The 18,973-nt window shown below is 44.8% G+C and overlaps 3 protein-coding genes across 8 annotated transcripts in view; 2 read left to right on the forward strand and 1 right to left on the reverse strand.

The window, feature by feature from the left end:
• The window catches only part of LOC148124601 (uncharacterized), a 40,192-nt gene that overhangs the window by 2,872 nt on the left and 18,347 nt on the right, over window positions 1-18,973 (reverse strand). For 3 of the 6 annotated variants that reach the window (XM_087914228.1, XM_087914227.1, XM_087914226.1), the window contains exon 3: window positions 247-398. In XM_087914228.1, the coding sequence (XP_087770354.1) occupies window positions 247-398 (152 nt within the window). Of the gene's footprint in view, window positions 1-246; window positions 399-658; window positions 760-18,973 lie in introns of all 6 variants that reach the window. The other 3 variants (XM_087914229.1, XM_087914230.1, XM_087914231.1) reach the window with 2 other exon arrangements.
• LOC148124602 (uncharacterized) lies at window positions 5,144-9,242 on the forward strand. The gene is made up of 2 exons (XM_087914225.1): window positions 5,144-5,335; window positions 5,917-9,242. The coding sequence occupies exons 1-2, from the start codon at window positions 5,198-5,200 to the stop codon at window positions 8,917-8,919; spliced, it is 3,141 nt and encodes a 1,046-aa protein (XP_087770351.1). The 5' UTR covers window positions 5,144-5,197; the 3' UTR covers window positions 8,920-9,242.
• S100A11 (S100 calcium binding protein A11) lies at window positions 11,188-16,218 on the forward strand. Its single transcript, XM_087914221.1, has 3 exons — window positions 11,188-11,584; window positions 14,903-15,061; window positions 15,925-16,218. The coding sequence occupies exons 1-3, from the start codon at window positions 11,582-11,584 to the stop codon at window positions 16,087-16,089; spliced, it is 327 nt and encodes a 108-aa protein (XP_087770347.1). The 5' UTR covers window positions 11,188-11,581; the 3' UTR covers window positions 16,090-16,218.

The following is an 18,973-nucleotide window of genomic DNA, read 5'->3' on the forward strand; positions in this document are numbered from 1 at the left end:
AATCACAAAGATTTTATTTCGAGACCGGACAACTCTTCCCAACTTCACCCGACTTCTAACGATCCCAAACTAGCCTTCAACATTTTGGCAGAACCTAATTACCTCTAGAATGTCACCAAACTCTTTTTGGATGAGTCTTTTCGAAAACACAAAGATTTTATTTCGAGACCGGACAACTCTTCCCGACTTCACCCGACTTCTAACGATCCCAAACTAGCCTTCAACATTTCGGTAGAACCTAATTACCTCTAGAATGTCACCAAACTCTTTTTGGATGAGTCTTTTCATCTGCCTTCGCTTCATGGAGGAACTCTCACTCTTCCTGTCAGCATACTTGTGAAAGACGGCAATGATGGTGCAGATACTGTCCACGAGACCAGCCATGTTGGAGATTTTGTCTGCAGAAACAAGAGGAGAAAATTTGCACCTATATTTAAGTCCCGAGATAGGCTGACCTCCTTCTGCCCAACCCAGTCTGCGTTTTCCCCCATCTCACTCTAAGCTACATTGCCCCAAAATACGACTCCTCAATCCTTTTTAATCGACCCAGCTTCTCCTCTTTCCAGCTTGGTCCTGCTCTTTCTAAATTTCTCAGCAATCTCCCAAGTTTAATTTTTTTTTCCCACCCCCCAGCGTAGCAACGTAGTTTTCAACTCACCCAGCTCAGTACGTTCAACAGTTGGAAGCCTTCAGGGAACTGTTGGAGAAGAGCAAGTATCCGATTCCTTTTTATATATTTCTTAAGACGCTGACACCCTACTTGGATGATAGATAAATTTACGTCCAGCCCAGCCCGGTTTGCAACACCTCACCTCTTTCAAGCAGGTTGTTAATCCTTGTATTTCAACTTACCCCCTTATAGCTGTCTTTTTTTAAATAAACACACCAAAATAACATGAGTTTTCAGGGAACAACCGGAATTTTATATTTCCTGGGTTAGATATCTTATTTAATGTTACGTGGGTGGGAAGGAATCCTTACAGGTTAAAGAGGTTTTTAAGAAGAGACCGGAATGGAAGGGGATAGGGTCTCCTGCAAGGTCCCTCTCAATTCTATTCTGTAACAGCTGGCTCGTTTAGTCACTTTTCAAAGTTATAACAGCGCTGGAAAAAAGCAACCGGTCTTCAGACTTACGAATTTTGTAGCATCCCCAAGAGACAAAAAAAAATTGGATGCTCAGCAGCTAGCATGTATGTATAAGATTGCAGTGTCCACAGGTTGTGCGATCTCAGGGTTGTGAGTTACGAAGCAAAGTCAGCGTGGAAGCCAGATTCATTTTCACCGCTGCCATGACTTGCTGAGCTATGATAAAAGTCGTACAATCAGATGCAAGTCACTTGACCGTTCTGCTCAGCGACAGAAATTCTGGCTCCAATCGGGGTCCTAAGTCAAGGACGATCTCTAACTTCCAAAAACTTTGGGGAATATAACATTAAGCGCACTTTTGTTAAAATAATCGAAGAGCAACCAAGTTGGAAGCATGAAATGACTTTTTCATAGATCTGGAACAAGGGTCAGATTTTGTATCCTGGTCTACTCTAACCAAAATCTGTGAGGTCTGCAAGCAGCAACTCTTAGCTGTCACAACCTATTTCCATGTTCAGAAGCAGTGCAGGTCGTCCTCGACTTACGACCACAATTGAGCGCAACGCTTCTGTTGCTAAGTGAGACGTCTGTGAGTTTTGCCCCATTTTACGATTTTTCTTGGTCTGGTTCTTAAGGGAATCCCTGCAGTTGTTAAATGAGTCACATGGTTGTTAAGCGAATCCAGCTTTCCCCGTTGACTTGGCTTGACAGAAGGGGAAGCACGCGACCCTGGGATGCGGCAACTGTCGTAAGTGTGAATCACTTGTCAAGCGCCCAACTGTAAATCACGGGACCATAGGGGTGCTGCAACCGTCATAGGTGTGAAAAATGGCCGTAACTCAATGTTTTCAGTGCCTTGTAACTTCAAATTGTCACTAAGCAAACTGTTATAATTTGAGGACTACCTGTATATTTCCAAATCCACCACTGCTGGAGAGAACCAGGCTGATATCTCATCTGCTTCATGTCTACCTTGTGGACATGAAGTCTACAGGTTGAGTTGAAGGACCCATTCTGAAACACATCTTCTTAAGACCTTATGATCTTAGAGACTGTCTATTTTTGATGCAAACCAGGGTTCAATTCCCCATCCTCTCCTTCTTTAGAATCCTGGCTACAACATATTTTCCTTCCCCGGGTGTTGCTGGGAGCAATACCTACTCGAGATCCCCATAGCAACTCAAACTTGATGTCCACCTAAAACTCCTTGGTGGAACAAGTCTACAATCTTTGACTAATCATTCCTGCTTTTCAAAAAGCGGGGGACATTTTTTAAGCAAAATTTAAGCCATGACTGAATGACAGCCCACACCCTTGGGGTAAGAATGCTAATTTTAGGGCCATGGTTTCCTCTGGGGTGAAGTTCTTGAGAAGAAGAGGAAGGGAGCACCTCACGTATTTATCATTGTGAATAAACGAAGGATGCAATCCGGGGAAGGTCTAAACTGAAGCATGGAAGCTCAGAGATACGTTGCATTTGACATGCGTTGAAATTCTGTTTTCCCCAAAAGATCTGGGCATTTGGGAGGAATGAGTAAGGAAGGTTAACTTCCTAGCTTCTCTCCGAATGGCAGATAATGAAAAGCAACTTGTTGGAAAGGGCTTTTCTATAAAAATAACTGGTGGTGAAGAAGTGGGATTCAGCTGGAATAACCTTTCAACCTTCTAATAGTTGGGGCCAAGTTTCATTTGTCCGACTGTCCCAGGTTTCTTAGCTCCTCAAACACTACCAGATCCAAAACATCAAAGTTGGCATGTTGACATTCAAAGCGGTGGGGCTCCACATTTTTCAGGGTCCCCCAAACTCCAGTTCCCAGAAGCCACCACTGGACAAGCATGATGAGAGTTGAGGAGAAGAATCATCGAGACAACTGTAACCATCCAGCTTCATGGACTTTGGGGAGGGTCAACAGTTATTCTCGCACACGCAACCCCCAAAAACTTCCAAATCAAAAGTTCAACCAAGTGTTCGCCTCTTGAAGGCAGGTTCTCCAGACAAGATCCATCATCCAGGCTTCTCCATGCCTTGAAGATTTTTTGGGGGGGAAGGTCTTGAAACCTTGGGAAAGCATCAAGATGGCCACATTGTGCTGGCACCGAGTCACAGCCTCCTGTTTCATCGAATTGCCTTCCTGAAATCACAATCAGTTGTGCTCACACAGGGGATGTTGTTGGAGAAACAACTAAAGGAAGAGAGGTCCATTTTGACTTCTTACAAGGACAAAGAAGTTGGCCCAACTGAATTCAGCAAGAAAAACGATCCGATGGTCTCTATCTTTTCATGGGCATCGTTAAACCAGCTCTCTTTTTGGGCCCGAGAGTTTCATTCAAAAGCTGTTGCTTGTAGCCCACCAGAGATGCTGCATTCTCCATTTTGAGAAGACACCCATTTCAATTTAACCACTAGACGAGTTAAGGTATCATTATCCAAGGTGTAATTAGCCCCGCCGCTAAAACAAGCGGCTACAGGACAAAAATTACTCACATCCTTTTCTGCAGGGAACAAAAAATAACAAGGAGGTGACCTCGACGGGTTGAACAAACAAGGCAGGGACCCTTAAAATAAAGTGATAAATGGTGTAGGGTAAGGACCAGAGAATTTTGAAGGAACAGAACAAAAGGAGTATTTCTGAAAATAGTTACAGCGTTGACCCGCCTTGCTCAAAACATTTGTGATTGGGCAAACAGGGTTGCCTCAAAGTTCTTGAGAACTTCTCAGCCCTCCAAATCAAAATGCCACCTTCTTTTGGGGATCCATCTGTGGAGGGCATATTCCATCGTTGAGCACACTCAACTGATTGGGCTGGTGGGACTCACCATACATCTTACCTCATAACTATAATTTTTATTGCACATTTTTCCAAGCCATGTTTTATCTTCTCTTACCACGATTGCCCCACCAATAACTCATTTGGGGTTGTGCCAAGCTTGGGTTCAAAACTCCACCTGGTCCCAGACATTTTCTCGTTCCAAACTGTTTCCAATCCTGCTAGTTGGGGAATTCTGGGTATTGAAGTCCAGCTACCTTAAAGTTGCTAAGGTTAAGATTAATTTTTAAAAAATTGGAAAGGGAGGGGAACGATCACATAAGCTTGGGCTCCTGGAAGACATTCATACATCTCAAACTTGGTTCTGTTTCGCCTTGTAGGTTTTTTCGCAAGAAAAATAAGTTGACGCCTGGGAAGATAAATCTGTCCTTCACCAAGGCCATTTGTTTGACTCCCTCCATTTGTGACAGAAGCTTCTTGAGGTTCTCCTGCTGGGTGATGACAGAGAATTGGACCTCACCCATTCTTGGTATACAAAATCTATCATTCTGGGATATATTTTTTCCCAACCTGAAGGAAAGATGAATAGAGCTAAAAGCTGTTGATGGATAGATCTCGTTAGGATCATAATCCATGAAATTCTGCACCAGATCAAACCATAACTCCTGATGTTGCCACAAGACCTCATGTTCTCCTGCCAAAGCTTAAACACCCTTCCTTCTGGAAACCAGCCTTCGTTTCTGAACTTTAAGACGAATGAAGAAACCTGCACGTGCTATGGAATTCCTCTCTCCCAACCCTCACATGGTACAATGTCCAGATAAAACCAGGCATGGGCACGTCTGAAGCTGGAAGATGTTGATGATTACCCCACAAGCTATGGAAGGCATGGTTCTTTCCTCCTTTAAAATTGCAGAAAGGCAGCAAATGCTATTTTAGGCTTCTATTTTGGGGAACATGACAACGGAAAGGTGGAATTACAAGTTGCCGAGCAATTTGTTCAGAAGACACAAAGGTGGAACGAGCCAGGCTGAAGATGAATGAGATCATCCTCTGAAGAGGGTGTCACCTTGCATGATACAATTAGCCAACCTATAAAAGGGGTTCAGCTTCCTGGCGTTTCCATATTTTTGTCTCTGAGGCTGCTCACCTGATTTTGCTGAGTGGGTGAGTTAAAAAATGGGGGGGAGGGGTTGGCATCAAGACAGGAGAAGACAGGGAACCGTTGAGCGATCCCTTAGAGGTTCTTGAAAGGGGTGACAATTCCCTTTAGGGCCACCCTAGAAAAATAAAGGCCTTTCTTCATTGTCCCTTTTCCTGTCTTTGCAGAAAGGGTCTTCACGATGAGCTACTTCCTGGACAGTGTCTGTACCATCGTTGGAATCTTTCACAAGTATGCCCGATGCCAAGGTGGCAACCTCGCTCTCAACCGAAGAGAAATGAAGACACTTATCCAGAAGGAGTTTGCTGAAGTCTTGGAGGTGAGTACCAACCATGGGGAAGGAGGGACTATGTTGGGCAATGCCCACCGTGATGGATTTTCGGGACCTTTTGTTCCAAGCCATGTCCTGATTGCAGAATTCATCCGTGTTCTGGCTAGATCTTGCACCGTCCAAAATGAATCCTTACATGGGGTTCCTTCAATGGAGGACATCAACCCGGGCTGGAGGGTCACCTATCATAGATGGTGTGGTGGAGCATATTCTAGGAGCCAGGAAGTGGGATAGAGAACCTCTATGATCTCTTCCAGTTCTACAAGTCTAGAAACACACTGATCTATAACACAGAAGGTGGGGAGAATATCAGGGGATACATCTAAGCCAAGCAAAGACCAGAATTTGGGGTTGAAAGGATAACAGAGCCCATTTCCAGCAGGAGAAGCAGTTGGGTAAGCCAATCACTCAACAATCCTATTGGGTAGGACAACTTATCTTCGGGTATAATTCCACTTAAAACATTATAAATGATCCTCTTAAGAGTGAAAAATGTTGAGGTGCTACTGATGGTTGGAATGACCAGTTGCTCCAACCCTCTTTCTTTTTTTATTTCTCCTCACTTCCAGAATCCTTGTGACCCTCAGACGATTGAACTCACTTTCAAGCTGCTGGATATCAATGGAGACAGTTTGGTGGACTTCAACGAGTACCTGATTTTCGTCTTCCAAATTGCCAAGGGTTGTTACAGGTTCCTGCAGCCCAGAGAGTATCTTCTTCGGGATGAAAGTAGCAGAGCCCTACATGAAGGAGAAGCAGGAGGATCCAAAAGAGGTCATCAGCTTCAGGATGGGGAAAGGAGACGAGACTATGTCCATGAGACACAAGGTTTGGATGGGACTTCCCTACGTTCCACAGAGAAAGGAAGACGGGGGGAGCTGGTGAGACGCTACCTTCCCATTGAACTTGTAGAAGTAGACGAAGAAAATAGCAACTCTGAAGGACATGAACCCGAATTGAGGGATGGTGATAGGAGAGACCGTCCATCTCAGGAACATCAGGAAAGAGAGCCTGAACAACAATGGCATGAGCCTGAAGAGTGGGAAGATATTGAGATACCAGAACCCCGTCAACGGAGACAACGGGAATCAACACCGGAAGAAGACTCTCCACAACAGTCCCGAGAACTTGTGAGAAGAAATGACAGTGACAAACATGATGTTCAGGATCCCCTGGACAGGGATGAAGAAGACCTTTATTCTCCAATAGTCCCATCCAGGAAGGAAGAAGTGAGGCAACGCCGAGGCCAAGAGACTGAGGGAAGACTCTTCAGATATGGTTCTCAAGCCAGAGTAGATCGTCCAGATTATGATGTTGAAATAAGTTGGCCATCTCGTGAATGGCGAGAAGTAGAAGATGGAAGGAGGGAGCTAGAAATACACAATGAAAGGAGATCTCGTGCCTTTGAACCCCGTGTGGCTGATGATCGCCGAGATCGAATTCGTCACCATAGCCCAGTAGAAGAGTATGAGGAGCATCATCCATTGTCCACAGAAGGTGAGAGAAGATCACAGTTCCATGAAGATGACCACAGAGAGAGTGAGAGGAGGAGACAAGGACGTTCTGTCTTTCAATCAAGAGAAGATGTTCGTAGAGCAATCCGGGCAGAAGAGGAAGAAGTCAGAAGATCTAGAAGGAGACATGACGAAGATGAGTGGAGCAGACCACGTGAAGCTTCAAGAAGATCAGATGTGCAAGATCTGGAACGCAGAGAACGAGAGACGAGGAGGCCCTATTCTTCTGAGCTTAGGAACATGGACAGACCTTCCCGGTCTCATGAGTCTGAAGGCAGAGAGGAGATCAGAAGATCCCAACATCCTGAGGACATAGTGCAGAGAAGCCGGGAGTTCAGCCGGGAGGATACCAGAGTAACAGAAGTTAGAAGGAGGAGATCCCAATCTCTAGAGCCTGTGGCCAGGGGCATCAGATATGTCCGATCTCAAAGATATGAAGAACCAAGGAGAGATGATCAGAGAAGACCCCATAATTATGAAGATCGCTCTCTAGAAAGGGATGTTGCAAGAGGTAGAAGGCTCCAGCCTCATGAATCACCCAAGAGAGGAGACAACCAGGAGAGGCAATGGTATTATGAACAAGAAACCCGGGACAGTGAGAGAGACGGGAGAAGACGTCAGTTACGTTACTCAGAACCCAGAGAGAGGGAGATGAGAAGGTATCAGGTGGTTGACTCAAGAGTTGATGAAAGGAAACAGTCAAGAGAAGCAGTCACCAGACCAACACAATTGGATAGGTTTTCTCCATCTGATAGTCCAGGAGAGGATGACCAGACTGGACAACAGATATATGAGTCCAGACATACACTTGAAAGAGAAGGGAGGGGACAAAGCTATGATAGACCAAGCAATGGCCAGAGACAAATCTGGGCAATTGATATTGCTCAAAGAGAACATGAAGGACAAAGGAGAAACAATGTTGAGGTTAGAGATGTTGACCAGTTCCGTGGTCTTGACCACAGAGAAAGTGAACACCAGAGAAGAACCTCAAAACATGATTCTGATGATGAAAACACTGATCAAAGGCAGACCCAAACTTATGAAGTTAGCTCAAGAGAAGGTGAAGACCAAAGAAGAACTTCATCCCATGACTCGGGTACAAGACAGATCAACCAGAGGAGAACCCCAACACATGAGGTTGGCCCTAAAGATGATCAACGACCCAGGAGAATGCCATCACGTGAGTCCGTTGATCAGAGATGGAGGATCCACACGCAAACCGACCTAGCAGAAGATGGTCAGAAGCCTTCCAACCCATATGAAGCTGACCCAAGGGATGGTGAGCAGCAGAGAACGGTGCAATCCTCTGACCCTAATTTCAGGGATACTGAAGCAACACAGTATAATATGGAGGACAGCACTCAGCCACGCGAAGCCACCTCTCTTTCCAACCAAACAGCTGACCATGAATTTGATCTGCGGAGAGACCAAAGGACACTCGAGTCTGGCGAATCTCAACTGTCAAGGAAGCCTGGACAATCTAAGGCAGAACAAAGCCTGGTGAGTCCATACAAGCAGCAACAGGCCACAAGAGAGAGCCAACGTTTGTCTGGACCAGAAGTGAGAGGTCCCCAAAGGAGGCGGCTGCCACACCATCAAGCTGAAGCCCCAGAAGAAGCTGGCGTGGACCAAGTCCAACAAAAGGTAGGTTCACCTGTAAGCAAGAGGGCTATCTCCCAACCAAGTGAACGACAGGTCACTGAGGGCCAGGAAAACAGGATTCAGGGGTACCATCGCACACCGGTCTCCCAAGCTGAAGGTGAGTCTGAATTATCTCTGGATGGAGAGGGAGACAACGCTCAAGAACCTGCTACTCTCGACCAGCAGCAAGTCCACCGTGGAGGAGAAGTTCCTCAACCTGTGGCGGAGGAACCCAAAGTGGAGGAAGATGATGGAAGTGGATCATGGGCCCAGGAATCTCAGCCACCTTTGGAGGACGATGACCAACAAGCCGTCACGGAGAAGCCGAGCAGTTCTCTGGTGGAAAGCAAATCGTGCGTGATTTGTAATCCGCTGTATGAATATCTGTTGGCCCAGAAGAAGCAGGAGCAACCCTAGAAGTTGGGATGAAGATGCGAGCTTGAAGCTCACTCTTTCAAAGTCTTCCTTTCTTCCTGCAGATGTTCTTTAATCCTGTTGAGTTTTGTTCTAATCGGTTAATCTAATCATCTCTAAATCAACCCTTTTGGTCCAAGGCGATACCCAGAAAAGGGTACAACGATCCCTTCCCTTTGAGATGTATCCATGGAAATGTAAAATTGTGGTGAGAAAAAGGCAGGGGTCTCTGTAATCAGCTGGGTTTTCCTTTCATCAGCTCTCGATCAGCCTTTTTGCTCTTCGGTGATTCTGAAATGCCTTCCAAACTTCACAGAAGGTTACAAGATGAGGAAAGCAAGCCCCAAATTCTACCTGGAGTGATCAAGAAGCAAGTCTAGTTGGATATAGACCCCCTCGGTGCCCTTAGACAACTTTCTTCTACTATCAATAAATCCCTTCTGATTGAATGCATCAATTCTTCCTCGTCTTTCCGTTTCTTTCATCTGTAGTATTTCCTTACTTATTATTATTATTTTTTTAAAGTGGGGGCGATTCCTCTGTTGGCCACAAGGTGGAAGGACAGAGTGCAGAAAAATCAGCCAGGTTTCAAGAGGGTTAAATATTTGGGGAATATTTGCTGGTTCAAGAGCCAATGAGAGCTTCTTCTTCTTCTTCTTCTTTTTTTAAAAGTTCACGTTCAAGTCACAACTTGCAAAGGGGAACGTTGCGACAGAACCGCAAAAATGCAACTGGGGAGGTTGTGTCTTTCATATACCACTGCAATTGTGTTGGCTAGGGTGTTGCCACAGGCTCTGTTTAATCTTTTTGGTTGCTAGGGAACACTTAATCAGAATCTTTGCCCAATCCTTTTCATTAGCACTCAAGCTTGCAATTCTTTTTTTGTTTTTAAGTCTCTGCTGGACTTTTTCTAGTTTGCAAGAGGGCAGAGGGGTAAGTCAGCTTATCTTCTGAAAATTCTTCTGAAAAATAACCCTCCCTTTTAAAAAAAAAAAAAAGTTATGTATTTATTTATTAAATATATGGATTGCCCATCTTTCTGGCAAGTAACTCTGGACAGTTCTCAATGTTAAAAAGATGAACTTTTGCAAAACATATGTACAATAGGAATTAAAATAATAAAAAAAGATTTTAAGACATTTTCTTTCTTTCTCTTTTTCTTTAATTTTCTTTCTTTCTTTCTTTCTTTCTTTCTTTCTTTCTTCTCTTTCTTTTTCTCCTGCAAAGAGGTGGGCAGAAAATAGTGACTTTCATTCATAAAATCCCAGCTGCACATTAGTGATGCTCATATCCAGTTCTGATGAAAGCAGAGCAGAAAACATTCAGAATTCAGCCCTGAGTACAGAGGTCTCTTTTTAGAAATGCCAAGGCTCTAGTCCTCATAGTTATGGGGAAAGCCTCCAGGTGTGTTCTAGAAGAGGAGAAGCCGTGATAGCTGGCATGTGGCAAAGTTGGCGCTCTTCCCTTGGCACAAGACAATGGAAAAAAAATGTCTCCAACTCTTTTTTTTTGTTCTTCTCGGCGTTTACACAGAGGAGTAGGGGTATGACTCACCCCTCTGCCGCCCCTTAGCACAAAGGAAAATTAAAGCCCTGCAGAAAACTGGTTTCCTGTTATTTTTTCCAGCACTGTATAGATTAGGAATTTGGGAAAGAAATTTGATCGAAGGGCCCAGTTTGGGTTTGCATTCCGGTTCAGTCCGAAAACCAAATTCTGAAAACACCCAAGTCTGCTTCTGCCCACCTGAGTTAAAAAAAAAAAAATCCACATTTTTGCATCTACCTTCCTTTGCAAACAGGAACACACACACACACACACACACACACACCGTCATTGTGGGAAATTTTATTTTTTCCTTCACCCTGGCATTTTTCTGCTTTGCTTTGAAGCATCGCAAAACAGTCGGCCCACGTTTGGAAAGCTGCAAATGCGGCCCTGCAAAGTACGTTTTGGTTTTCCTCCAAGGAGGAAACTTGTAAAAAGTGGGGGAATTAAAAGCAGACAAGGTGAATTTTTTCCTCCCCCTCCATGTATCTTAAAAAGATTTGGCTTCCAGATTTTTGGAGACATTCAAAATCGGGGGAAACTTCCAAGCACCCAGACTGCTTCCTTTGGATAATGACACAAATCCAAAATGTAGGAAAAGAAGTCTTCCTTGCACGCTTCAGCCGTGCAAGCAGGAAACTTGGATTGAAGGCTTAGGCCGAATGCAGCACCAGTTGAGTTTCGGCCTGCTACACAAAAGTTGGTTGTTGTTTTTTTTTCCAGTTGAACCAGCTGGGAAGTCTTCAAAGCGGAAATAGAGCTGATTCCAAGCGGCTGGGAAAATTCCACCGGTGGGTTTCCCGCCTATTTGTTGGTGATTTCTGCAAAATTTAGAAAGAGAGTGGGCCTGATTGGGTTAACCGGGGAGAGCGAAACAGCCAACTTCCCTTGAAGCACATTCCTGAGTGAATAAAATAAGGTGGGGCGTGTGGGTTTTTTTTTTTTCTTTTTGTTCGCCTGAGTGTGCGTTTAGCCAAAATTGCTCAACAGGCGGGGGGAAGAGACAGGCGTTGGCCCAGCCGGGGAGGAGCCAAACCCTCCCTTCAGCACTCCGGTCTCCGACCAGCTCACCAGCAACAGCCAACTTTCCGCTCTGCCCAGCCACTTGCCGACCGCGGCTATGGTAAGCGCACCTTGGCCTTGTAGGATACCTCTGAAGCATGCCAAGACATAAATGGGGAAGGGTTTCTTTCTCCGTTTGCAACTGGGGGGTGGGGAAGGAAGGAAGCCCACCGCCAACAAAACAGAGCCAGGAAAAAAAATTGGCTGGAGGAGAAGGGGGGAAAAAATGACATCATGGGAAGAAGGAGGAATGAGCCGCAGCTGCAATGACCCAAAAGATCACCGAATCCAACTGCTTTCTCCTGGCGTCCTTTGGATAGTTCCAGAGTTTTCAGCCTGGGTGGGGATTCCGGTTCCCCTGCTCCACAGACCCCTAAGTGGGTGGAGATGATGGGGAGTCACCCACCTCCCTTCTCTCTCTCTCTCTCTCCCTCCCTTTCTCTTCGTTTCTTTTTTCACTTCACTCTTTCTTTTTCCTTTCTCTCCTTGTCTTTTTCTCTCCTCTTTCTTCTCTTCTCTTTCTTTTCTCTCTCCCTCCCTTTCTCTTCATTTCTTTTTTCACTTCACTCTTTCTCTCTCCTTTTTCTGCACCTTGTCTTTTTCTCTCTCTCCGCTTTCTTCTCTTCTTTCTCTTTCTCTTTTCTCTTTCTCCTTTTTCTCTCCCTCTTCACTTTTTTCTCTTCGCTTTCTCCTCTCTTCACCTTCAGTCTTTTTCCTCTCTCTTCACTCTCTCCTCTTTCTTCGCTCTTCTTTCACTCTTCTCTTTCTCCTCTCTCCTTTTCTCTTCACTTTCTCTCTCTTCTCTCCACTTTCAGTCATTTTTTTTCTCTACCTCTCCTCTCTTTCTCTCTCTCCTCTCTTTTTTCACTCTTGTTTCTCCTCTTTCTTTCTCTCTCTCTCTCTCATTTTAAAACATGGTGGGTGTCTGTGCCACTGAGGATGTGAGTTTTTCACCGGTATGTATGTATGAATGAAATGTATGTACGTGTATATACATATATTCTCCCCCGAGGATAGAAAAATCAGTTTGGCCTCTCCTGCGAGGTCAGAGGAGCAGAGCGTAGCAGGCGGTCAAGTCTTTGCCACTTTGGGTTGTGGTTTTCCATTTTGTTTCAGCGGGAAAGGGTGTGGCTGCACTGGGGGACAAGCTTCCTCAAATCCCAGAATGGCTCAGGGTTCCTCCTGCAAAAATCTCGCGGGAAGAGGAGTTCAACAGGGGAAGGTTTAGGCAGAAGGCTAACCGGTTGAACTTCCATCTGCCACACGAGGGTTCGGGGCCTACACGCACCGCCAAGGAAAAAACGCAACTCTTCAGTTTAAACTGTTTAAACAGGCAGGAATGAGAGAGGTGGAGTCTCGCAGCTTAACCGCCTTCCCGTAAGACCGAGGGCGGGGGGAGGTTCTGCCTAGAGGCCCACTAGAGACCCCACTCCAGGTGTCTAAAAGTATGTGTAAGTTTGCTAAGTACGGATTGCAAAAAAAAATAATAATCACCGTTCCTGCGCTTTTGGGGAGTGGATCGATCAGTAACTACTAGCTGTAAAAAAAAGAATCTCAAAATAATCTTCTTGGCTGATTATTTTGCAAAGCCAGCTCATACTGGTGCAGAACTAAGGACTAGGCAAGGAGAGTTATACCAAGACATCCCAAATCTTGAGTTACATGTTTTTGCAGGTAAATATATGGGTGAACTACTCTGGACATGGATCATTAGTTGTTTTTTTTTTTTAAAGAAAACATATTCGGTGTGTTCCCATCCAATGCTGATTTCAACCAGGTTAAAACCTGGACGGAGGCCAGTGTAACATCTGCTAATCTAACTTGAATTTGTTGCACGTTTGTCTCTGTGTGTGCGTACCGATGGGCATAACAGAGTTGGAAGGGTTCTTGGAGGTCTTCTAGTCCAACCCCGTCGAGCAGGAGGCCCTATTTCATTTCAGATGAACGATGGTTCAGTCTCTTCTTAACAATCTCTACGTAGTCAGAGTGTAACACCAAACATCTTGTAGGAATCCACAAAGGCAGTTCATTCACTAACCAGGAAGTGTTGTGTGAATGCAGCTAAGCGGTTACTGGGGAGGGGAAGGAAGATTGAAGAAGAATGTAAGTTTGTTCTGCGGCTTTTCCTTCCCAGGGGGTTTTATGTCGCAAGGGCAGGGCCAAACTGATGAGTGCCTCTCCTCCAAAGTTGCCAAGTTGTGGGTCTGTGTGCGCACATTGCCAAATATATCTTTTTTAAAAAAGCAGAGCTCTTCTCTCTCTTCCTCTCTCTCCACCCCCTCCAAGAATTGATATCTTTCTTGTTGGAGTTTTGCGAGCAAAATTAACTTCCAGCCATGGCCGCTAGGGAGAAACAAGCAAGTTTTGATCTGCAAATGAAAGAACAGCCTCTGGGCATGGGCAGAAGGCCCTCTTGTTGAATTGGCTGCTGGGATATTAATGGGAGCGCCTCTCCCCTCCTGGGCCTATCCTGAATTTCCACACGAGGGGGCCAATTTATTTGAAAGATCCTCTTAAAACTTAAAAGCAACTCCAGCAGGGGGCTGGCAAACCTAATTGGCTCTGAAATTAATCCATGTTCTAGCCCGGCGTTTCTCAACTTTGGCCACTGGAACAGGGGTGGACATCAACCCCCCCCCCCCAGAATTCCCCAGACAGACTGAAGAATTCTGGGAGTTGAAGTCCACCCCTCTTGCAAAGGCCAAGGTTGAAAAAATACTGTTCTAGGCTCACAAAATGCAACGAATGGGTATCGAGGTACGAACAGAACACCTCTGAGATGGAGGCACAAGGGCAGTGGAGCTCCCTTCGATCAGCACAGTTTATCTTCCATGGAGCTTGGGTGGGTATGAGCTGCTTCACGATAAATCCACGTTAGTCGATAGCATATCAAGATGATACAGACTTTCGACTGATCCAATTATGAAGAATTCCCAGAGGGATTCGGCCTCTTGCCAAATAATTCATAGCATCTCCATAAAAAATGAGAAAGTTGTTTCCTAAGGGGTGGTGGGAGGTTTGGCTGATGTTATCTTTTTGAAAAGTGAAAAAGTTACCTTAAACATAAGCACCCATTCTCCATCTATTATTTAAATTTGCAAAACTGCACCGCTGAGAATTAGCTACTTGCTAGCCATTCGTGTCTTCGATAGTTAGTTGGAGCAGCCAAAACGTCCGGAGGGGAATTCTTCCGCTGGTTAATTAGTCAATCTCGTTTGGGGGGGCAACCCGCTTGCCTCAAATATTTTCCTGTTCTTTCTTCGGGGCTTCCTGTTGGGAACAAAGAAGGTTCTTTTCGCGAATTGCACGTCGTTGCGATATTCAGGAGCAAAACGGGCCAGTTTAAAAATGCAATATTATTTTTTTTTCCCTTCTGCAGTCATCCAGGTACACTGTGGGTCCCACCGAAACCGAGCGCTGCATTGAGTCGCTGCTGGCCGTCTTCCAGCGCTACGCTGGGAAGGAAGGAGACAGCAAGACTCTCTCCAAGAAGGAATTCAGAACATTCATGGACACAGAGCTGGCCTCTTTCACCAAGGTGCAATTTACGGTTTATGTATCTCTTCGATATACCTGGGGGACCTGCTTGGTGGGCTATGGGCTCCCCCTGGTGGTGAGATGTAGAATTGCAGACTAGGATAGACACCGATGCCCAGTTCGAGTGTCAACGGTTATCGGAACAAGGCAAAGGATGGTTCAATGAACAATTTCAGAGCAAACGGAAGAGCTATTGGGGGTGCTGTTTCCAGTCCGACGTGTTACCAGGATCTGTCCCATGAAAAAGGCTGAGATAACAGAATAACAGAGCTGGAAGGAACCTCGGGAGGTCTTCTAGTCTAACCCTCTGCCAGGCAGGAAAACTTATACCGTTTCAGACAGACGGTTATCCAATCTCTTCTTAAAAACTTCTAGGGTTGGAGCATTCACAACTTCTGGAGGCAAGGAGTTCCACTGGTTAATTATTTTGACTGCTAAGAGATTTCTCCTTAGTTCCTGGTTGCTTCTCTCCTGGATTAGTTTCCATCCGTTGTTTCTCTTCTTGCCTTTTGGTGCTTTGGAGAATAATTTGACCCTCCCCTCTTCTTCTTTGGGGCAGCCCCTCAAATACTGGAAGCCTGCTATCATGTCACCCCTAATTCTTCTTTTCTCCAAACCCAAATCCTGCAGTCGTTCTTCATGTGTTTTAGTCTCCGGGCCTTTAATCCTCCTAGTTGCTCCTCTCTGCACTTCTTCCAAAGTCTCTTTTTTTTTGTAAGATGGGGACCAAAACTGGATGCAGTATTGCAGGTCTTACTAAGATCTTCTGAGATTTTTGTCCACCTAGCCCTCAAGAAATCCATTTGGGAGGTCCAAAAAGGCTCTCGTGTGACCTTTATTTTTATTTTTTTTAATCCTTTGCAGAACCAGAAAGATCCAGGCGTCGTTGACCGTATGATGAAAAAGCTGGACATCAACTCCGATGGGCAGCTGGACTTTGCCGAGTTCTTGAACCTCATCGGAGGCCTGGCGGTGGCCGTCCATGAGATGGCATCCGCGCCCGTCGGCGGAGCCCCTAGAAGACTGTGAAGACATCCGGGCAATTTCAAACCTTTGTTATCCAAAGCATTCCAAAATCGGGGATGTGCAACATCCTTTATTCTTCGTTGTTGTTGTTTTCCTTGTTCAAATTTTGAATAAAATTGAGAATTAAAAGCAGATTTCTTGTTTGCCGCGTACGAAGGAACAGAGAGCTGTGTTTCTCATAGGAGGGTCGTGTATTGGCAGGATAGGGACAGTTAGCCTTGGTTGAAAAGGAATCATTCGGGACATCTGAACCCCGGCTCCAAGACGCTTTGAGTTTTAAAAATAAAGATGCTAGTCCTCTGTGTTTGGGGAAAGAACAGGGCAACACATCGGCTAGGACAAGGTGTGAATAGGTGCGGAGGCCTTTAAGATGTCTAACCGGAGTGGATTTTATCTGATTTACCGTTTCCTCGAAAACACAGCCTATCCTGAATGTAAATCCTAGCTTGATTTTTACACATGCGTCCAATAGAAGCCCTATCCCCAAAATAAGCCCTAATTAAGATCCCGCCCATTCCGGAAGTTGAACCACTAGAGGGCAGTACACATATATGAAATATGTATAATTTATGTCCTCCAAAGTGCATTTTGAACTTGGGCAAAACACACCCTGATACATAACTGGACTTGCAGCATTCTCTGTACAAATAATTCCGTTTCAGCTATTTGTCACCAGCGGTGAATAATGGCCGTGTCGCCAAGAGTTTGCCATTTACAAAAATCAGGTGCTTTGTACTTCCCCCTCCTCCTTCTCCCCCTCCTCCTCTTCCTCCTCCTTCCCCCCTCACCCTGCCCTTTCTTCTCCTCTACCTCCACCCCCTCTTCCTCTCCCTTTTCCTCCCCTGTCCTCTTCCTCTTCCTCCTCCTCCTCCCAGTCTGCACCAACCTGCCACAGGTTGAAATCAAATGAAACCTATTTAAAACTGTATCTCTCCACCTCGGCCACTTGAAGATGGGCGGACTTCAACTCCGGGCTGGGGAATCCTGGTCTAGGACTCATCTGTGTTTATACAACCCGCCCAACTAGGTGGAAAAAGTGTTGAATGTTTTTGCTCAGGGTGGGGACTCTGCTCCCGATTGTAAACCATTGTGATCATCGGTGAGTGTGTGACATTCCTGAGTTTCGATTACAATTTTTCATTTTTATTTTGCTTTTTTGGTTTGCTTCCTTTCCGACACCCCATTCGTGCTGGAAAGAAATATTCAACCCTTTTTCCCCACTGCCTCTTCCTGTCTCTTGGATTTTTTTCTCATCCTTCTGGGAGCAAAGATGTGTTTCGCCCAGAAAGTTCCCACAGCGTTACAGTCCTCTCAGGGGGAAAAAAAGGGCTATACCAGGTGAGACTGCACCTAATTTAGGTTCGTGGATTGACAGGTGCAAGGAGTTTATTCAAGATCCACCCAGGAAAAGAAAATCCACAAATATTTGCCTTCCAAGACAACGTAGATTTAAGGCCCCTGCTGCCCGATGCAAAATCTCCATTGCACAACTCAATCTTGGCACATCGCACAAATTAGTCAAGCTGTTTGCATCATGCTTCTCTCTGAATGACACAACCACCTCGGATTGCACACACACATACACACATTTAAAAAAAACCTAATCTTGAGATGGGTTTCTGCCTTAGTTTTTCCTTTCCTCCTCCCTCCTCTTGTGGTCTTCCTCTACTGTTGTGCCCCAAATATTGTCCCCTGCTCCGGCGATCCTATTTGACCATAAATGCTTTCATAAAGGAACAGAGAGTTGGTGGCACACAGCGCAAACTTTTGGGGGGGTGGAGGGAACATGGAAATTGGGAAATCAGAAGAAGATTTTTTTTCCCCCTCTGGACGAAAGAATTGCGAGAAACAATGCCTGTTAAAAAATGACCTCTGGGCTTCATCGGATAGTTTCTAAGGGAAGGAAAACAGCAAAGATAACAGCCCTGCGGTGGAAAAATGTGGATGCTTGCAAACCGGGCCTGGCAAAGGCGTGGCAGCCCAGGACAGCTAGCCTGGAACAAACCTCGGTGTATTTATGGAAGAATTAAGTGATTCATGAATCGAGATTGAAATGTGGAAATGGCCAGATCTCAATGTTTTGAGTTGCTAAGTGAATCGGAGTGATTTTATTTTACGATCGAATTTATCTGACTCGGGGCGGCAAATGAAACCAACCGATGTCCCATAAAACTAAAAGGGAGAAACGCTTTTGGGATGATTGTAATATTAAGAAGTGGGGATCGGGAACCAGAAACAGGAGAGAAGGATGGATTTTCCTACATTCAGGCAACACAAAGTTAGTAGGCATACCTTGCTCAATAGAATCGAATCGGAAGGGAATTTGGAGGTGTTTTAGACCAACCTAGGATGACCCTATCTCATTCTGAAAACAGTTTTATTAATTTTAACAACAAACAAAAACACATAAAACATAAAAACATCATCCTTTCCTTCATGAGTTTACGAACAGTGTGTCGGTTGGTTTACCACTTTTTTTTGTGCATCCATTTCATAGTCTCCATTGTAGTTACATTACATAATAGCTCATATTATCAATCAACAATTATATAGCCTGATATCATTATTAAACAATCATTTGACTATAATTTTATTAATTCATGCTTTAATGAGATAACTATAGTTTACTTAATTTATTTTATAGCAAATCATAAAGTCATACCAAGTCTATCTTAATAAAATTTTATAAAGATAGTATCAAAGAAAAAAAAGAAATATGTATTCATTATTTCCTAGGGTTCTAAATATTCTATTATTATATTTTATTATCTAGCCATTGATAGAAAAGATCCCAAACTTCATAGAATTGTTTGTCTTCTTGTTCTCTAATTTCAAATGAGTGAATGAGACCCTATCTCATTCTGGACAAAGGGCTTTTCCAGTCGCT

The sequence above is a fragment of the Pseudonaja textilis genome, chromosome 16 (genome assembly GCF_049901715.1).
Source record: "Pseudonaja textilis isolate UNSWEBS1 chromosome 16, rPseTex1.2, whole genome shotgun sequence".
NCBI classification, from domain to species: domain Eukaryota; kingdom Metazoa; phylum Chordata; class Lepidosauria; order Squamata; family Elapidae; genus Pseudonaja; species Pseudonaja textilis.